General features: G+C 45.3%; 1 protein-coding gene across 2 annotated transcripts in view; it reads left to right on the forward strand.

Annotated features, from left to right (window-relative positions):
- LOC119176239 (uncharacterized) overlaps nucleotides 1-18,223 on the forward strand; it is a 160,094-nt gene that overhangs the window by 87,896 nt on the left and 53,975 nt on the right. For both annotated transcript variants that reach the window (XM_075877287.1, XM_037427422.2), the window contains 2 exons: nucleotides 10,188-10,239; nucleotides 13,230-13,298. In XM_075877287.1, the coding sequence (XP_075733402.1) occupies nucleotides 10,188-10,239; nucleotides 13,230-13,298 (121 nt within the window). The remainder of the gene's footprint in view (nucleotides 1-10,187; nucleotides 10,240-13,229; nucleotides 13,299-18,223) is intronic.

The raw sequence follows: 18,223 nt of genomic DNA on the forward strand, positions 1-18,223 counted from the left end.
TGTGTCCGTTGCTCGATTCACAAATTGAAGTGCTTGCCTTGGACACACTTGTTTCACCGCAGCGCACATCACTCGCAACACATTCGGGCAGCCGTCAAATTGTAGACATGATCGCCACTGATCTTCCGCCTCCGCAAGTTGAAGCCCTACAACATCTTCTCGAGGCCTACCAGGATATTTTCGATTTTGGTGACCGACCTCTTGGGCAGACGTCCTTTGTCCAGCATCGCATACACACAGGTGATGCCAACCCTGTTCACCGCCTTCCCTACAGAGTGTCTGCTTTTGAGCGGAGCATAATTCAGAAGGAGGTGAACTAGATGCTAGCGAAGGACATTATTGAACCATCCTCCAGTCCCTGGGCATCCCCGGTGGTATTAGTTAAAAAGGACGGATCGTGGCGATTTTGTGTGGACTATCGCCACCTTAACAACATCACCAAGAAGGACGCATACCCTCTGCCCCGCATTGATGACGCCCTTGATTGCCTCCATGGTGCCGCCTACTTTTCTTCCATCGATCTTCGTTCTGGTTATTGGCAGATTGCCGTGGACCCCATGGACCGAGAGAAGACGGCTTTTGTAACACCCGATGGCCTCTACCAATTCAAAGTCATGCCTTTCCGCTTATGTAATGCCCCCGCCACCTTTGAACGAATGGACTCCCTGCTTCATGGATTCAAGTGGTCTACGTGTCTTTGTTATCTGGATGACGTGATTGTGTTTGCTCCCACTTTTGAAGCGCACCTTGAGAGACTGTCGAAAATTCTTGATGTATTCCGTCTCGCCGGCCTTCAGCTGAATTCATCCAAGTGCCGGTTTGGTCGCCGTCGCATTACAATACTTGGACATATTGTTGACGCTTACGGCGTACAGCCTGACCCAGAAAAAGTTCGAGCTGTGAAGGACTTTCCTGTGCCGAAAACCGTCAAAGATGTCCGCAGCTTTGTGGGGCTCTGCTCCTATTTTCAGCGGTTCATCAAGAACTTCACGGAAATTGCTCGGCCCCTAACAGATTTACTCAAACCAGATGAGACGTTTACCTGGGGTCCCTCGCAAGCAGCATTTTCCGACCTGACCACTTTGCTCACTTCTCCTGTGCTGGCTCACTTCGACCCTACGGCACCGACCGAAGTGCGCACTGATGCCAGCGGTTACGGAATAGGTGCTGTGTTGGCTCAGCGACAACGTGGGCAGCATCGCGTGATAGCTTATGCCAGCAGGCTGCTGTCCACCTCGGAGCGTAATTATTCCATCACAGAGCGCGAATGCCTAGCGCTGGTGTGGGCAGTCGCGAAATTTCGCCCTTACTTATACGGCCGACCATTTACAGTTCTTACCGACCACCCCGCTCTCTGCTGGCTCGCCTCCCTCAAAGATCCCACAGGTCGTCTCGCCCGCTGGGCACTCCGCCTCCAGGAGTATTCTTACACCGTAGTGTACAAATCGGGAAAACTGCACAAAGATGTGGATTGTCTGTCACGCTACCCTGTGGCCGACTGTGATCCTACGAGCACTGATTCTGTGGGCTGCGTCCTTTCCATCTCCCAGCTGCTTCATCTCGGGGACGAGCAGCGTCGCGATCCGGATATCAGCCGCCTAATACAACAGCTCGAATCTTCACCGCAAGACGCTTCTGTTCGCATGTTTACCTTAAGGGACCACACCTTATATCGGCGTAATTTATCGCCCAATGGTCACGACCTACTTCTGGTCATACCAAAGCACCTGCGTTCCACAGTCCTACGCGAGCTCCATGACGCGCCAACCGCGGGTCACCTTCGTGTCTCTCGCACATATGACCGTGTGCGCCGCCGCTTCTACTGGCCTGGCCTTTCACGCTCTGTACGTTGCTATGTCAACGCTTGTGAAATTTGCCAGCGTCGCAAAAAGCCGTCGGGACTACCTTCCGGATATCTTCAGCCCATTGACATCCCATCGGAGCCATTCTTCCGTGTTGGTTTGGACCTTCTCGGTCCCTTCCCAACATCCGCCTTCGGAAACAAGTGGGTCGCGGTGGCTACGGATTACGCGACCCGTTATGCAGTTACGCGAGCCATGCCAACAAGCTGCGCTACAGACGTCGCTGATTTTCTACTACACGATCTCATTTTAGTGCATGGAGCCCCTCGTCAACTGCTGACAGACAGAGGCCGTACGTTCCTTTCGAAAGTGGCTGACGATATCCTGCGTTCCTGCTCTACCCAACATAAGCTCACGGCATCGTACCACCCCCAGACAAACGGGCTTACAGAACGTTTAAACCGCACCCTGACAGACATGCTATCGAAATAGGTCTCGGCCGACCATCGTGATTGGGACCTTGCACTACCCTACGTGACGTTCGCATACAATTCCTACCGGCATGACACTGCCGGGTACTCGCCATTTTACCTTCTGTTTGGACGCGAACCAACATTGCCGTTGGATACCTTCCTGCCAGCCGCTGCGCAGTCTACTTCTGAATAGGCACGCGACGCTATTACCCGAGCTGACCATGCTCGTCAGCTTGCCCGCAGCAGATTAATGGCGTCCCAAGACTCGCAGAAGCATCGTTACGACGAGCGGCATCGCGACGAAGACTTTCCAACAGGTTCCCTCGTTCTTCTTTGGTCCCCTACGCGACATGCAGGCCTTTCAGAAAAACTTCTCTCTCGTTTCACGGGCCCATACCGCGTGCTTAGACGAGTGACCGACACTACATATGAAATTGTCCCTGATAATCCATCAACCTCTTCCGCTCTGCTGTCAAGGGACATCGTCCACGTATCAAGGCTGAAGCGTTACCACACTGCTCCGGCTGTGGCCCCGTAAACTCGCCGGGTCGGCGCTTTTGCCGCCGGGGGTCGTGTTACGCGATTTCGTCTGACTGAAAGAGGGCATAGTGGGACATACCCAAGTATGTGCCTCAGACTGAGAGTGAAGAAGTGGACGTTGTCGGTGAGCTGCATTGTGGCTGCGGACTGACAACTGTTATTTTCCACGTAACAATATTTCCGGAGCCCTCCACTACGGCGTCTCTCCTAATCAAATGGTGGTTTTGGGACGTTAAACCCCACATATCAATCAAAAGCTCTTCAGAAAGAATTGCATGAAGCCAATGACGTGCTCTATGTCGATGCGGCAGAATAGCCATCCTCCTCATCCTATGCCCTCTCTGCTGTCGATTATAACAGCAAGGCACTCACAACGGCATCCATCACTGTCAACTCCTTGGAGGAGGTAGAGGAGGCTGCCATCGCTTTAGGTCTATCCGTCCCTAATATCACTATGATTGATAGTGGCTCCAAAACTGCCATACGTAACTTCATTGCAGGTCGCATCTCACCAACTACTCTTTCAATTCTTAATAAAGATCCTCCCATGCAAGACGTTGCTCTCATATGGACGTCTGCCTGCGCATGCGGGGTTGAGTGGTAATGAGGTGGCTCATACCTGTGCTCGAGGAATGACGGGTCGAGTGCAGGCCTCTGATGGTGCCTTAGACCAAGTGGCCTTTTTCAGGGTGAGAGATGACCTTCCATCATATAACAAATCACTACTGCCTACAGCGCACCATGTACCCCCCTTACACCATGGAGCTTCGCACTACCACGAAATACTATGGCGCCAGTTACAGACCCGTACATTTCCTACCTCATCTTTTTGCCATCTTACACCCTGCGATATACCCCTCCCCTTTGAGCATTTTCTGCCCACAAAGCTAACCTAGACCATATCATGTGGGGTTGTACTCGGAACCCACTACCTAATTCTCTACACATTAATAGTAAGGAGCATTGGGAGGCTGCTTTGTGCAGCTCGGCACCCAAGGTCCAGGACTAGATCCTGGATTGGGCCCAGAGGGTAGCAGAGACCTACGCTGGGTAGGCTCCTCTGACACTCCACCACCACACCTTTCCCTCTTGGGATAAAGTTTTTCTCCTTTTCAACTGTCTACAATCCATTATGTTTCATAAACTAGATACAACCTAAGCAGTGCCGCTTTTATAATTAGTTGAACATGCATTCAAATGTCTTTGTAACTAATTAGTTAAAAACTGGAATGTTCAGAATTTCATATGGTTAAATTTTTAATAGATGCCCAGTATCTTTGCTCTTTTAGGCATGGTTACTTGAAACTTGCTGGCTTGTTAATGGTTCTTTTATAACCCCACGCTCAGCCAACCGTGGTGGTTTATTGGCTACACCATTGCATCACCAAGCTTGAGGTTGTCCTAATTCTTATGCATGGTGGGGGCCATATTTTGATGTCGGCAGAGTATACCTGGTGTCCCAGTTATTTTTAGCCAAAGGTTTGGGGGGACACTGTAAGCAAAGGTAGCGAAAAAATTCTTTTTTCTGTCTGCATTATTTGAAATCTAGTCTTGTTTGAACCAGGATCTGTCTGTTTGTCTCAGTGCAATTCTTTTTTTCTGTCAAAATGGCATATTTTAAAATTTGTGCAGTGGCCTGCTATGCTCCTGTTAAGTAGCAAGGGATTCCTTGTGGTTCAAGCATAATAGCCTCATGGATAGGTTACAGTTTGCAAGCTGGAGTGCGTTTGGGACATTTAGAATTGAATGAGTCCAGTACTGCAAAAATGAAAGAAAGCAGGGGCATGTAGTTTTCGGTCAGGAAGTCTGTATGAACGGGGACATCTCAGAGGTGTCATCATTGGCAAGCACCAAAGCTATTATTGTTTGGCCATTAAAAGAAATAGAGCTAGCTTGAAGGACATGCGAAAAGCTGTTCAGGCAACTATCTGGAACTAGCCGATTTAGAATTATACGTTAAATGTCTTAATGGAAAACTTCAAAACCCTAACGAGTTGTTGAATTGTTGTGTGGGAGCGCGCTCCAAAAAAAGTTTTACTTGGACACCAAGCACTGGAAATAGGCACTCTTCATGCTGTGCTCACATTTATAGATGGCAGTATAGCCTGTGTGAAATTATGGGCAGTATAGCCCGTGTGGCAGTATAGAAGTATGTGGCAGTATAGCCTGTGTGAAAGTATAGCCTGTGTGAACAAGCGGCTCCACTCAGCGTTTCCGCAGTCACTTTGCACAACACACCCTCGGAGTCCACGTCTACGGCGGTTTCCTTCCTTGCCTCTATCGACGAGCTGCCTTCGGACGACCCCCACGATTTTCCTTCTCGACAGCTGGCTGACCCATACTGTCGACGTATTATAGGCTACCTCACTGGCAGTTCCCGTCCACCTAATGCGAGGCTCCGTCGCCAACTCTCGCAATTTAAGCTGGACAACTCGGTGCTGTACCGCAAAATTTACCATCCTGACGGTCAGCGCTGGGTTCCCGTTCTACCCCGATTGCTTCGGCCCGAAGTCCTCGGAGCGCTTCGTGACCATCCGACTGCTGGTCACCTTGGTTAACATAAAACCTACGATCGCCTTCGAAGTCGGTTTTATTGGCCAGGCATTACCACTAGTGTAGCTCGGTATGTCGGGTCCTGCACTACCTGCTAATGTGGAAAACTACCAACATCTGCTCCAGCCGGTACACTACAGCCTCTTCCGTGCCCAGTCACACCATTCGAAGTTGTAGACGTCGATCGTTAAGGCCCCTTTCCAGTCAGTGCTGCTGGAAACCGGTGGATAGTAACAGCCGTTGACCATCTGACGCGCTACACCGAGACGGCATCCGTCACTACTGGTTCAGCTTCTGAAATTGCCGATTTCATCCTCCGAGCCATTATACTGCGTCATGGTGCTCCACGTGTATTGCTCGATGACTGTGGAAGGGCCTTAGCGCAGAAGACTGAGGCGCAAAATACATATCGTGAAGCAGGAAGATCAGAAGAGAAGACCAGCGCCAACTACTAACTGTTTAATGACTGTCTAGGAAACGCACAGGAAAGAGGACAAGACCGCGCATGCGTGCACAGCCAACAAACATCGCACAGCGTCATGGTCAAGGCACTAAGTTACCCAAAAACTGCATTTCTGTTGAGTACAACACAATAGATGTATCACTGATACAATCGGGCCCTTTCTTTTTGATAAAATAGGCTTCCAAGAGCTCTATAGCTGTTGTTTTTGCTCCTACCAAGAATCACCGTTTTTTGAAACAATGGCACACATCCGCAGGCTTTACAGTGCGCTGGAAGATGCGCATGCTCACTTTTGCCTAAACTATTGGCATGCTCCCTCAGTCTATCATTAATGCAACGCCCCGTTTGACCGATATAGAACTTGCCACAGCCTAGGGGAGTCCCATATACCATGCCTTGTGCGCAGCGCCTAAAAAGTCTCGTGTGCTGCTTCTGGCAGCCCCTTCGCTCATCGCATGTGATACGTGGCACAATTGAGCAAGTTTGTTGGGAGCTGAAAAGACGACCGGAACGCCGTAACGGCAAGCCACCTTCTTGAGTTTATGGCTTACACGGTGTATATACGGGACCACCTCAGGCAAAACCCGCTCTCTCTCCTTCGGGCGCACATTTGCATTAGCTACTCTGCCTTTCACTCTCTGCTGCAGGGATTCCACCACGGAACTAGGCCATCTACACACAAGGCTGCCCCAAAAGCTGATTCTGGGCGACAAGTGTGTGTGTTGCAACGTGTAGTGACTTATTTTAAAGGCAATGAACTGTCTAATGCTTTCATATAAGGTGGGTTTGTGGCGTTGTCCAGGAACTCCTATAATGAAAAAGCAAGAGAAGCCATCAACAAGAACTTCAAGCCCGTAAAAGTGAGGCTATCTAAAGTCAAGAGAAATGTTGTTTCTTTGTGTGAAGAAATTGGGTGCGAATCTTTGGCTAAACAGATAAGCAGGAGCAAAAAGGGTTCCCTTACTGCTTTCTTCAGTGCTAAGACGAATAAGATTGACGTACCTTTCCGCACCATCATTAGTGAGCGTGGAACTTGGCAATATCAGGGTAGCAATTTTTTGCTCAAAGCCCTAAAACTTGAAGTTCATGACCCTTCCTTGACAAAAAATTCTGATGAAGTATTTGGGTTTTTCCGCGGAAACCATGAAATAGGCAACCTTTTTTTCGTAGGTGTAAGTGACCTTTTTTACTCGGTTCCGCATCTGGAGCCTCTTCGGGCAGTTAAGCAGTGTATAAATGATAGTGCCGAAGCCACCTTTGTGTCCAAAATGGAGATGTCGTCTGCTAATTTTGTTACCCTCTTAGAAGCATATCTCAACCACACTTTTGTTTCTTTTGAATATGGCATATTTTTACAGAGGAAGGGCATTTGCATTGGGTCACGGGTAGCACCGATTTTGTGACGTCTTTTTATCATCCTTTGACCACGCACTACAAAGTGTTTTTACTTCATCTCATCCAAATGTTCTTAAAGTATTTAGATATGTAGATGATTTTTTAGTTGTTATTGACAATAGATGCCCTTTTCCTTTCCCTGTGTTGGTTGAGCAGGTTTTAGATGTTTTTAGAGCAAATGCTAAGGGGCTGATGTTCACTAATGAACTTCCTGAAGAATGAACTTCCTTGCAGTTTTTGGACCTTAACCTGACAATTTAGGCTGGTTACGTATGCTGTGCGTACCTCCCTCAGAGTAAGAAGGAGTTGTTACTTTACGATTCAGCACATTCAAAGACTGTAAAACGTGGAATCGCTCTACTTTGCTTAGAGTTGGCACTACGCAGATCGTGTGAGCATGTTATGCAGGTTAGCTTTATGCGTCAGCTTCAAAGACTTTCCAAGGGTGGCTACCCTCAGTCCGTAGTTAGTTTCGTGGCGGAATCCCAGCTGCAAAGGGTGAAAGGCAGAGTAGCTAATGCAAATGCACGTCTGAAGGAGAGAGTGGGTTAACCCTGAGGTGGTCCCGTATATACACCGTGTGAGCCATAGCCTCGAGAAGGTGGCTTCCCGTTAAGGCGTTCCGGTTGTCTTTTCAGCTCCCAACAAACTTGCTCAATTGTGCCTGCGTATCACATGCGATAAGCAAAGGGGCTGCCAGAAGCAGCACACAAGACTTTTGAGGCACTGCACACAAGGCGTGGTATGTGGGACTCCCCTAGGCTGTGGCAAGTTCTATATCGGTCAAATGGGGCATTGCATTAATGATAGACTGAGGGAGCATGCAAATAGTTTAGGCAAAAGTGAGCATGCGCATCTTCCAGCGCACTGTAAAGCTTGCGGATGTGTGCCATTGTTTGAGAAAACGGTGATTCTTGGTAGGAGCAAAAAACAAACAGCTAAAGAGCTCTTGGAAGCCTATTTTATCAAAAAGAAAGGGCCCGATTGTATCAGTGATATATGTATTGTGTTGTATACTCAACAGAAATGCAGTTTTTGGATAACTTAGTGCCTTGGTCATGACGCTGTGCAATGTTTGTTGGCTGTGCACACATGTGCGGTCATGTCCTCTTTCCTGTGCGTTTCCTAGACTGTTATTAAACATTTGGTAGTTGGCGCTGTTCTTTCTTCTCTTCTGATATTCCTGCTTCACGATATGTATTTTGTGCTTCAGTCTTCTGCACCAAGTATGCACCAACTAGCCCAAAAACAAGTCCTTTTTGAAGGGCCTTCCTTTCACAACTAGTGAACGAACTTCTTCACGCCTCTGGCACAACTCACAAGACTGCCTCTAGTTATCCCCAGACTAACGGCCTCGCTGAGCCATTCCACCGCACTCTTGCTGATATGATCGCCGCCTATATGCAACCAGATCACAAGAACTGGGATGTAGTTCTACCATTAGTCACTTTCGCCTACAATATGGCAATTCAGCGGACAACCGGCTACTCACCATTTTACCTAGTTTATGGATGCTCCCCTACTTCTTTCCTGGACGTCTCTTTCTTTACCAGCCACGCGAATTCATCTCCATCCTCTTCAGAGGAATATGTTTTACGACTTGCACAGTGCCGCCAACGTGCTCGTATAAATACTGGAGCCTTACAGCAAGAGAGAAAGCTAGTTTATGATGAATCGCTTCGTGCTGTATCCTTTCAGCCTGGAGACGAAGTGCTCCTTTTGACTCCTATTCGCACACCTGGTTTGTGCGACAAATTTCAGCCACGGTTTATCGGGCCGTACACAGTTCTCGAAGAGACTTCACCAGTGATTTATCGCGTGCCACCACTTGTAGCCCCAGCAGATCACCGTTATCGAATTACTGAGGTCGTCCATGTCTCCCTTATGAAGCCCTTCATGCGACGTTCTTTGTCCCCTTGACTTGCCGCGGCCAAGCTGGCCGCTTTCACGTGGGGGGAATTAGTGGGGGCATTTAGTATACCCATCCTCTTCACCTGTACATCATCATCATTATCATGTTTCTCATGCAATCTCATTGTTGTCGCGTAGCATCATAATCTTGGTTCATTCATCGTAGCTGTCGGTTGCCGGTTCCTCGGGCCTAGTAAAGGTCTTCCAAACCAAGAACTTCATAACATATATTATCGTCGTGTGTGAGCCTGAGCTCGTCTCGAATAAAGCCGTGCCTCACAATATTCTTATTCACTATAAGCGTACTTAAAAAGTTTCCTCTTGCTCGAGATGCATCACACTCCATGCTTTTATTTCGGGCACAAAGAACGAAAGAGTTTTTATCAAGTGGCCCAGTGCAGCCCTGGTAGATGCACGCCATACACTTCTCTGCATGCTTTATGTAGAAAGGCTGTATTCACGAAAAAGGCTTTCAGTGAACATTTTTAAACACATTATTAGGAAGCTATGTGTCAATTTCTGTCAACTCTGCCATTCGCTTGAAATGATTGTTTGACAGTCGCTATTGTTGATTCACTGCAGAGAAAGTACTGTAGATACATCTTTTGTGGTAATGGAGGACTCTGCTTCATTTTCTTAACATTTGGGTTTTTAGTTTTAAAATGTTTTAAGAATAAGGCACCTTTCTGCATTGGTTATAATCCATATCACAACCTTGTTAGAACATGCCACAGGTGGGAAGTATTACAGTGCATCACGATGCTGGTAAAAGGTTGAAATGGACCCGCTAAGGGTTTTTTTTTGGTGTGAAATTTTATCCTGGTTTTGCAATTATAAGCACTTTCTCCTTAGAAAAAGAATATTAATCTGCTTTTGTAAAATAATACTCCCAACATATCTCTAGTTATATGAGAAGATAAATTGTTAGATAACACTACAAATGAGCTGTTGTTGTAGTGTGGCATTTTGTTTATTTGCTGTTTTTATGGTCTGCTCAGTATACCTACAGTTTATCTAATCTGTATCAAAAACATTTCCATTATATTTCAGTGCACTTTCGAACAAGAGTGACCTGACCAACCTGAATAAATCTACTGGCAGTGTGAGTTCAAACAAGATTTACCATGGCATTCTGATAAAATCTACCTAGATTGCAACAAATGAGTTCTTGGAATTCGGTGAAACCTACCACAGTCAACAGTGGCCAGGGTGCTCAGCTGCTGACCCGAAGGCCGCGGGTTCGATCCGGGCTGTAGCGGTCTCATTTCGATTGAGGTGAAATGTAGAGGCCTATGTACTCTGCGATGTCAGTGTACGTTAAAAAACACCAGATAGTCGAAATTTCCGGGGTCCTCCACTACGGCATCTCTCGTAATTGTATAGTGGTTTTGGGACGTGAAACCAGAGATGATATTGGTGAACCTACCATAGTAATTGCAAAATGCATGCTGCCTTGCCACGCAGCCTGACCAGCTTGTTTTCATTAACTATTCTCTTGCTGCCCTGAATATACACTGTGCAAGTGTGTGTGTGTGCCAGCCCAACCACGTACAGCGAAGTGCTTAGGTAGCCTACATGCCCTTTCTTAACTGTGTAACGCCCACTCCTTGTGGTATGTAGTAAGGCATAGCTAACTGGGCTGGTTGCATTCTAAGTTCTAGAGACGCATTGAAGGGTAGAGCGAACTGATGCTTTTGCTTATGTCTGGACTGTTAATCAGGCTGGCAGTTCACTGCAGTGACAGTTTATGGTTAAAAAAAGATCTATCTGCAGTGGTGACACCATGCTTGTTAGTTTAAATTGGTCACTGCTTGGTTCAATGTATACAGCGCAATATATACAGCCAATCAAACTATGAACTGTAGTTGACGCGTAGAATCACAGTAAGTGTAACTGGTCAGTAAGGATTCATCGTAAAAAAAAAAAGTGTGCAAAACCAGACACCAGGGACTAGATGACACAAATGTAGACTATCAACAATCAATGTATAGTATTTGGCATTTAGACTACTTTTTTTTGTACACCTTGACTTTTACTTCATGAAGTTGCCTTGTCACTCAAGGCACATGTTATTTTCCTTTATCTTTTCTACCTACAAAAAAAAAAATCAGTTTCACTGTGTTGACTGGCTGTTTATTCACATGTGGTCTGGTCAGTGCTAACTTGCGGGGAACATAGAAATGGAATGGGGCTAAGGGCTTCTGGCCGAGGCAAATGCCAGTTCTGCTTAAAAATAGCTAGGCTCTGAGAGAAAAACTGAAGCAATTTTGGAGTGTTGTGGAAGTTTTACGCAAGAACATGTATGCCTTATACTACAGCAAATAAATATTAACCCTTCAAGAATCGCATTTTTTTCACTAATGCGACCCCATGGAAATTTAAGATCGTCAGAGTTGAAAAAAAACTACCCCACAATTTTTATGAGCCATAAAGCAGATAGTGTTTTTTACAAATATAGGTGCTTTGCTTGTTCGTCGGCAAAATATCCTGATTGGAATAAATCTCTTTAAAAAAATGTACTTGCTAGATACTATCACCTTTGTGCTGCACAGGCTGATAATTGATGAATATGTTGCAATTTGGCATTTCCGAATCAAAGGAAATACTGCTTAACTAAATCAAAGAACAGAAACCAGCATCCACAACCATGGTATTTTAACTGTGTATGGGAGCACTCAAGAAAAGTGGGGTTTTTCTGAAGGGAGCGATAGTGAGAACTTCCACTAGTTCTTTACCTTATTGCCGCTTATGGGATATTAGTTCTCAAGGTTCTAAAGAAACAAGAAACGTAGACATTAGCATCATTTGTACACGTTTGTATAGTTTGCATGTTCCAATACCGAACTGTAAGTACAGTGTACACCACTTGTAACATAAGTCCTTATAGTGCAGAACCGGTTTCTATGCGGTCTTTTTCAACTCAAATACACGCTCCCATGAAACCCCATATATACACATATGGCTTATTGTGCAGTCCCCCAATATGAAAGACCAGTTACAATGCGGTTGCTGGAAAATTTTTGTAACAAACACGGTAACGAGTGCGTGCCTGACAGGAGGCGGGCTGGGAGTGCCACTACGAAGCGAGCAACGAGGTCGTTAAAGAAGTCGTCGTGCCTTTCTCTTCAGATATGCAAAACCAGCACTCCCAGTCTGCCATTCTTACATCCAAGATTTAAAGGGGTCACGACTGAAATAACTACATATCGATAAGCACAAGTTATGTAATGCAGTACTTTGAAACTTAATACACAACTCTTGTTGATATGCCAATATTCTGTTTGTGTTGACAGAATAGGTGGGAAGCATATGCCACAACCTTCGATTCAGTCTAAAATGCAATTTCTTTCTTCAGAGTACTTCAGAGGTTTTGGAGATTTCGTCCAAGCACATTGGGCTAGTAGACAGTTCCAAGGGTTATTTAAAGACAAACTTGAGCTCTCTGCGTAAACTGTGTAATTTATTACAATGCTTTAAAGCTGCGAATCACTGCAGACCGCCACAGATCGGTGTAAATTGTTGTCTCTGGCAAACGCGTTTTCAATCGCCCATTCACAAAGCAACGTGCTGTGGCCTTGTAAAGAACACTTGACGAGGCCAGAGCACATGAGCAGTCACGTCAGTTTCAGGGTCCCTTTAACTTTGTGTGTGGGTACTATCTCCTGCGAAAATTTTCAGGACCTTGGATCCACAACGAATGCTAATTTCTGCTATATCCGTGTGTAATGCTTGTAATCAAGCTGGTGGCTGTATAGGTCGCAATGCCAAGAGCAGTATGGAACATTTATTTCGAAATTACATTCCCAGACAAAACGGGAATTCAGCTTCATCGAACATTTTACTGTTGATAGTACATGTGTGTGTGTGCAGGCAGACTTGAGGTTTGGTAGTATGTCATCTTTTTTTTTTTCACAGTACGACTAACCTACTGATCCTGTTATGCATTTTATTTGTAACTTGAACATGTTTGTATTATTGTGCCTTGGCACTGATGTGTAGTATACTCACTGTTATAAAAAATGTCTAGATATGCTTTTATTGTTGAAAGTATGAATAGACACATTTCTAACCTTGAACCTATTGATTTTTTAGGACCTACTGGAATTCTCGTCACCTGTAAAGGGCTCTTATTCTCCAGTACGTCCAGAGCCTATTCAAGAGGCAAGTCTTATATCTTCATTGCATAGTCAAAAGGCGGTGTTGTACAGTAAACTGTTGTTAATTTAGATTTCATAGGATCAGAAAAAGTATCAGAATTAACCGTATGCTAAATTATTAGTAGTATATCAAGAAAGCAATCAATTACACCAATGCCTGTTCACGTCATTGATGAATTATACTCACTCAAACCTCATTAAACAAAGTTGCATCTTACACAAAACTAAGTTTGTTATATCTGAAAATTGGTGACAAAAGCATATTCCTAACACTATCTATTGCAAGATTATTAATTTACTTTATTATAACTAATAATTCGTTATATCAAGGTTTTAGTGTATAACAAGTACTTATTTTGCTTCAATAGTGTAAAAGCCTCAATTTTCGTCTGATTTTGTTCACAATGTGACCACGTACAATCATGGATGGCGAAAGGGGAACTACTGTTGGCCGTAGCTTTGACCCCAGTCGCTATCATTGGATCATTGAACAAGCCTATGCCGTTCGTATGCACCGAGTAGAATAAACTAAAAAAAAAACTAAATGGCCTTGCTACAGCCGCTGCAGCCTTGGTCGCTAACAATGTGAGTGTAGCAAGATGCTGTATGGCGAACCGCGCTTTTCTGAAGGCTCATGGCTGTTTTGTTTTTTTATGAGCATAGCTTTTCCTCATTTGCAGTGATTCATGCTTGACGTGCTCAAAGCATTGTCTAAATTCAGAGTTGTGGCCCAATATGGTTTTTCAGCGTATTTTTTGCCATTAAACAATACATATGCTTGTCAGGACCCAAGAGCATGTCCAAATTATCTGATTTTCGTAGTTTACAGTAGGTGGATTATCGAGCTTTTACTGTAGTCTTTTATTACAGTGCATCCAATATTTACTATGTTTTGCTCTGCGAGAGTCGACTGCACACAATCTCATTACTAGTTCACAAAATATTTGTGGCACAACTGAAAACAAGAAAAACGAAAGAAAATGCAATACTGGCGCCCTATCCTCACCTTGTTTGTTCGTTGTTTTCAGTTGTGCCATGAATACATATTTTGTTAAGCTAAGCACGAACATCGCACTCCACATTACTTTATATCGTAATGCGCTAAGTACAGGCCTATTAAAGGAACACAAATGAAATTTCTGTCTAGTTTAATAATCTTCAGCAAGTGTGCCTACTTCCATTTCTGTTACTCTGGTATTACTGGTGTGCTATATTAAATGGAATAGATGAAAGGCATGGGGAGATAATTCTGGGCTATATATTTTCGGCCAGAGTTGTATTCTTTCAATATTCTGATACAATTCAGTGCAGTACTGCACATTTTATTTCTTGCTCAGTGCAAAAAAAAATGGTGATTTTCGTGAGTAAAATTTGTTGTGACAGCTGCAGAAGCATTGACACCTCTTTCACATATAAAGAAATCGGTTAGCAGTGATTGGAAATCATTCAGAAAAATTCCATTTACGTGCACGAAGTGGAAAAGAAAGTGCACATCTGACTCATTTTTCAGCTTGTGATGTGTGAAATCGTGGGGTCTCATACCATGGGGCTTCCGCGTAGGGATAGGCCTATGATTTTTCTCTACAAAGTTGGGGCGTTGCCATTTTGCTAATTCCCACGAAGTAACTATAAAGAGACTTTTCTTAGCAAAAACTAAGCACTTTTTCTGGACTTTCTAATCATGCAAAGGGCTTCGGCTCATTAAGTGACCATGGCTTGTATGCTCTTCTTGTGGCACACCGCTTTCGCATTGTGTTACCAGTAGGCTTGTGTGAATATCCGAATGTGCTAGCGCGTCGCTCTTTTCCGCAGTGTCGCTGTCAGCGGAGTTTACCCTAAGGACGACTCCGACGCTGCGCCGCGCACTTGGACCGCGCACCTGCTCGCGATGACGCGCCGCGCTCGTATACCGCGTGCCCGCTCGTAGTAATCTGATCATGCCTCCTCTTACAGCTTTTAACTAAAGTGTAATTATATCGTAAGTGATTGTTGAGCCGTGAACACATCGCAAGAGACAAGAAGACATGCAAGAGACAAGAAGAGAGCAGAGTGGATTAGGGAACAAACGGGGGTTAAGGATATCATAGCTGAAATCAAGAAGAAGAAATGGACATGGGCAGGGCATGTAGCGCGTAGACAGGATAACCGCTGGTCATTAAGGGTAACTGACCGGATTCCCAGAGAAGGGAAGCGGGTTAGGGGGAGACAGAAGGTTAGGTGGGCAGATGAGATTAAGAAGTTTGCGGGTATAAATTGGCAGCAGCAAGCACAGGACCGGGTTAACTGGCGGAACATGGGAGAGGCCTTTGTCCTGCAGTGGACGTAGTCAGGCTGATGATGATGATGATGATGATGATGATGATGATCACATCGCAAAGTAGCAATTTTCCAGAGCCATGTCTTCACGACTCAGATGCAGCAGACGACGATCTCCCGGAGCGAGCATAGAGCCAATGGCGAGACAAGCTGAGGCAACATAGTGGCCACAGCCAATCATGGGCCTCGAAACGACTTTCAAATATTTGGTTTTTGTACACTTGTTTTTAAAGGGAGGAGCCAGCGGAGTCAGAAAATATAAACACGGAGCAATTCTTTCGGATGAGCCCAAGGAGCCGGCTCCCGGCCGCGCCATCGCGAAGTTATGTTTCGAAAATCGCAGTTTTCTTGCGATTTTCAGAAATATTTTTGTTGCCTAAGACGGTGAAATGAATTTTTCGAAGCAATTCTGCGTGATTTTCAGTGTAGATATTTTGGAATCTGATAGAAAAAGGGGTTCCGGAAACTGAAGACTTTATTTTCAAAAAATCAATTTTTCTCGCCATTTTTCACGATACCAAAGTCACGTCCCCCCTTGAAGGCCAACTGGAACGAAATTTTACCTAGGCAGAAGGCTCAGAATGCGTAACATATGTTGGGTAAACATTGATAATGAGAGTGAAAAGGCTTGAAATCCCGTATTTCATTTATAATCTTTGCTCTAATTGTCGGCGAGCAGACGACACTGAGCTCTAGCGGTGTGCCAAGGCAAATCGAGCACAAATAGAAACGATGTCAATTACAGCTCACCGCCGCTCGTGAGCAGACCTCCCTGCAGCCGCATCCTTTCTTTTTCTGTGTGATGCACCTCTACGAGTGGATAATTTAGAGGATATAACTATTTTGTAATATGAAATGCGGGGTGTAGTGGTCTGGAACATACGTTGCGGCTGGGGACCAGCTTTCATGCTTTTTCGAGGAACATGAAGCTCCAAAACCTGCGGGTTATCAGAGTGAGCTTAAAGGAATGGGATGTATCGAAGAGCATTGTGCTTCATGCAGTGAAGACGAATATAAGCACCACCGGTGTCTCTCCGCCAAAATACTGTTGAAACTGAAAAGAATATTTAATCCTGACGCAGTGCCTTCAGTATTCAGCCACAGCAAACACAACAGCAGGAAGCCCCAACCGGAGTTTGGAGAAAGGCCAGCGACGACACTTACTCGTATAGACAGCTTCAGTATTGTGTAAAATGGCTGCGTTAGTTCATTATGTTGGCATGAATTACAGCATTATGCCACTTAAAAAAACTGATAAAACGACGCTTCACGAAGTGCTAGACTAGCTGTGCCTTCTGTGATGGTGTACTCAAAGTTTCAAAAGCTGATCGGCTCGCTTCTAGTTGCGAGTTGTCAAAGCAGTGAAGTTCGACAGAAATGTTATTGGGCTCAGTTCACAGCAATTTAATCCCATAAACGTAATATAATAAAACTGATTGTGCTATAATAGGTCTGATGTAAAATGTTTGGGCGCAGTCAAACAAGTGTTCAAAAAAAAAAAAAAATGCAGGGATGCTTTTGGTAGACATGGGAGTGTGTGAAAACCAGCATCAGTATTGAAAAGAACACCGTCTTATCTGTAGTCTATCAAAGAAGCAAGAATATCTGAACTGTAAGCGAGTGGCATCATTCATTGCAAACCAGTGACTTCACCAAGACAGCAGCACAAGGCGGTAGGTGCGAAGCGCGCAGCCGTTGTTTAGTTGCACACTTTAACGAGTTTTTGCGATGATGTATCCTTCATGGTCCAATTTTATAGGTTTTTTTGTTATTTAAAGAGAAAACTCTGGAGTGCGGCCGCGAGGGGCATACTTCAAAATGCAGATCAGATGATTCACCTGCATCGGTCTTTCGAGCTGCTGTCTACCTCACTTTCGGTCAGCTGTCATGGCGTCGTTTTTTCTAGTTTCAGTATCGAAAGTTGCGCTGTTGGTGAGTGTTTTTGTTGGGTAACTACTTGCATTTAGAAGGTGAAATTTGGCAGGCACTATTGTCTCCAGCTAGACTGCCTATAAATCGGCTTTTTGGGGTGTGCACAATTTCGTTGCAGTTAAAAGCATGTAACCTTTTGTAGAGATGGTTCCACTGCAGTGTAGGGATGCTAAGCCGTGAAAGTACATCTCCAGGAGAAATATGATTCGCTGTGAAGCCTCACTTCAACTTTGAAAGGGCCTTGCAACACTTTTCGAGCATGGTCAGAAAACGCTGCCTCAGAAAACGCTCAATGCACAGAGCCGTGCTCCCGTAAGGGGCAAAGGCTGTAGAAGATAGTGCCTTTTTCCTTTTCTTCAACCACAAACCCAGTGATGGCTTTCTTTTTATTCCCTCTCTCTCTCCGCACGCAGCGCGGTGTTGGAAGGAGGAGGGTCTTTATGTGGCAGGGACGGAAAAGGGAGAAGCGCGACACGGGCGCGTCGCAGATCGGCATTTGAGAGAGAGCAAAAATTCCACTGCAGCCTTTTCTTTCCTTTTCATTTCCTTCGCGGGCAGGGTTTAGGTGTCGCAGGTGCTGCTGGGGATTGGGTGGGGAGCTGAGAGCATTTTCGGAGCGCGGTATGTTCGAATTAACCATCGGAGGTGCTTGGGCGTTCGAATTACCGGCCGTTTTCGCCC

The sequence above is a fragment of the Rhipicephalus microplus genome, chromosome X (genome assembly GCF_043290135.1).
Source record: "Rhipicephalus microplus isolate Deutch F79 chromosome X, USDA_Rmic, whole genome shotgun sequence".
Classification (NCBI taxonomy): Eukaryota; Metazoa; Arthropoda; class Arachnida; order Ixodida; family Ixodidae; genus Rhipicephalus; species Rhipicephalus microplus.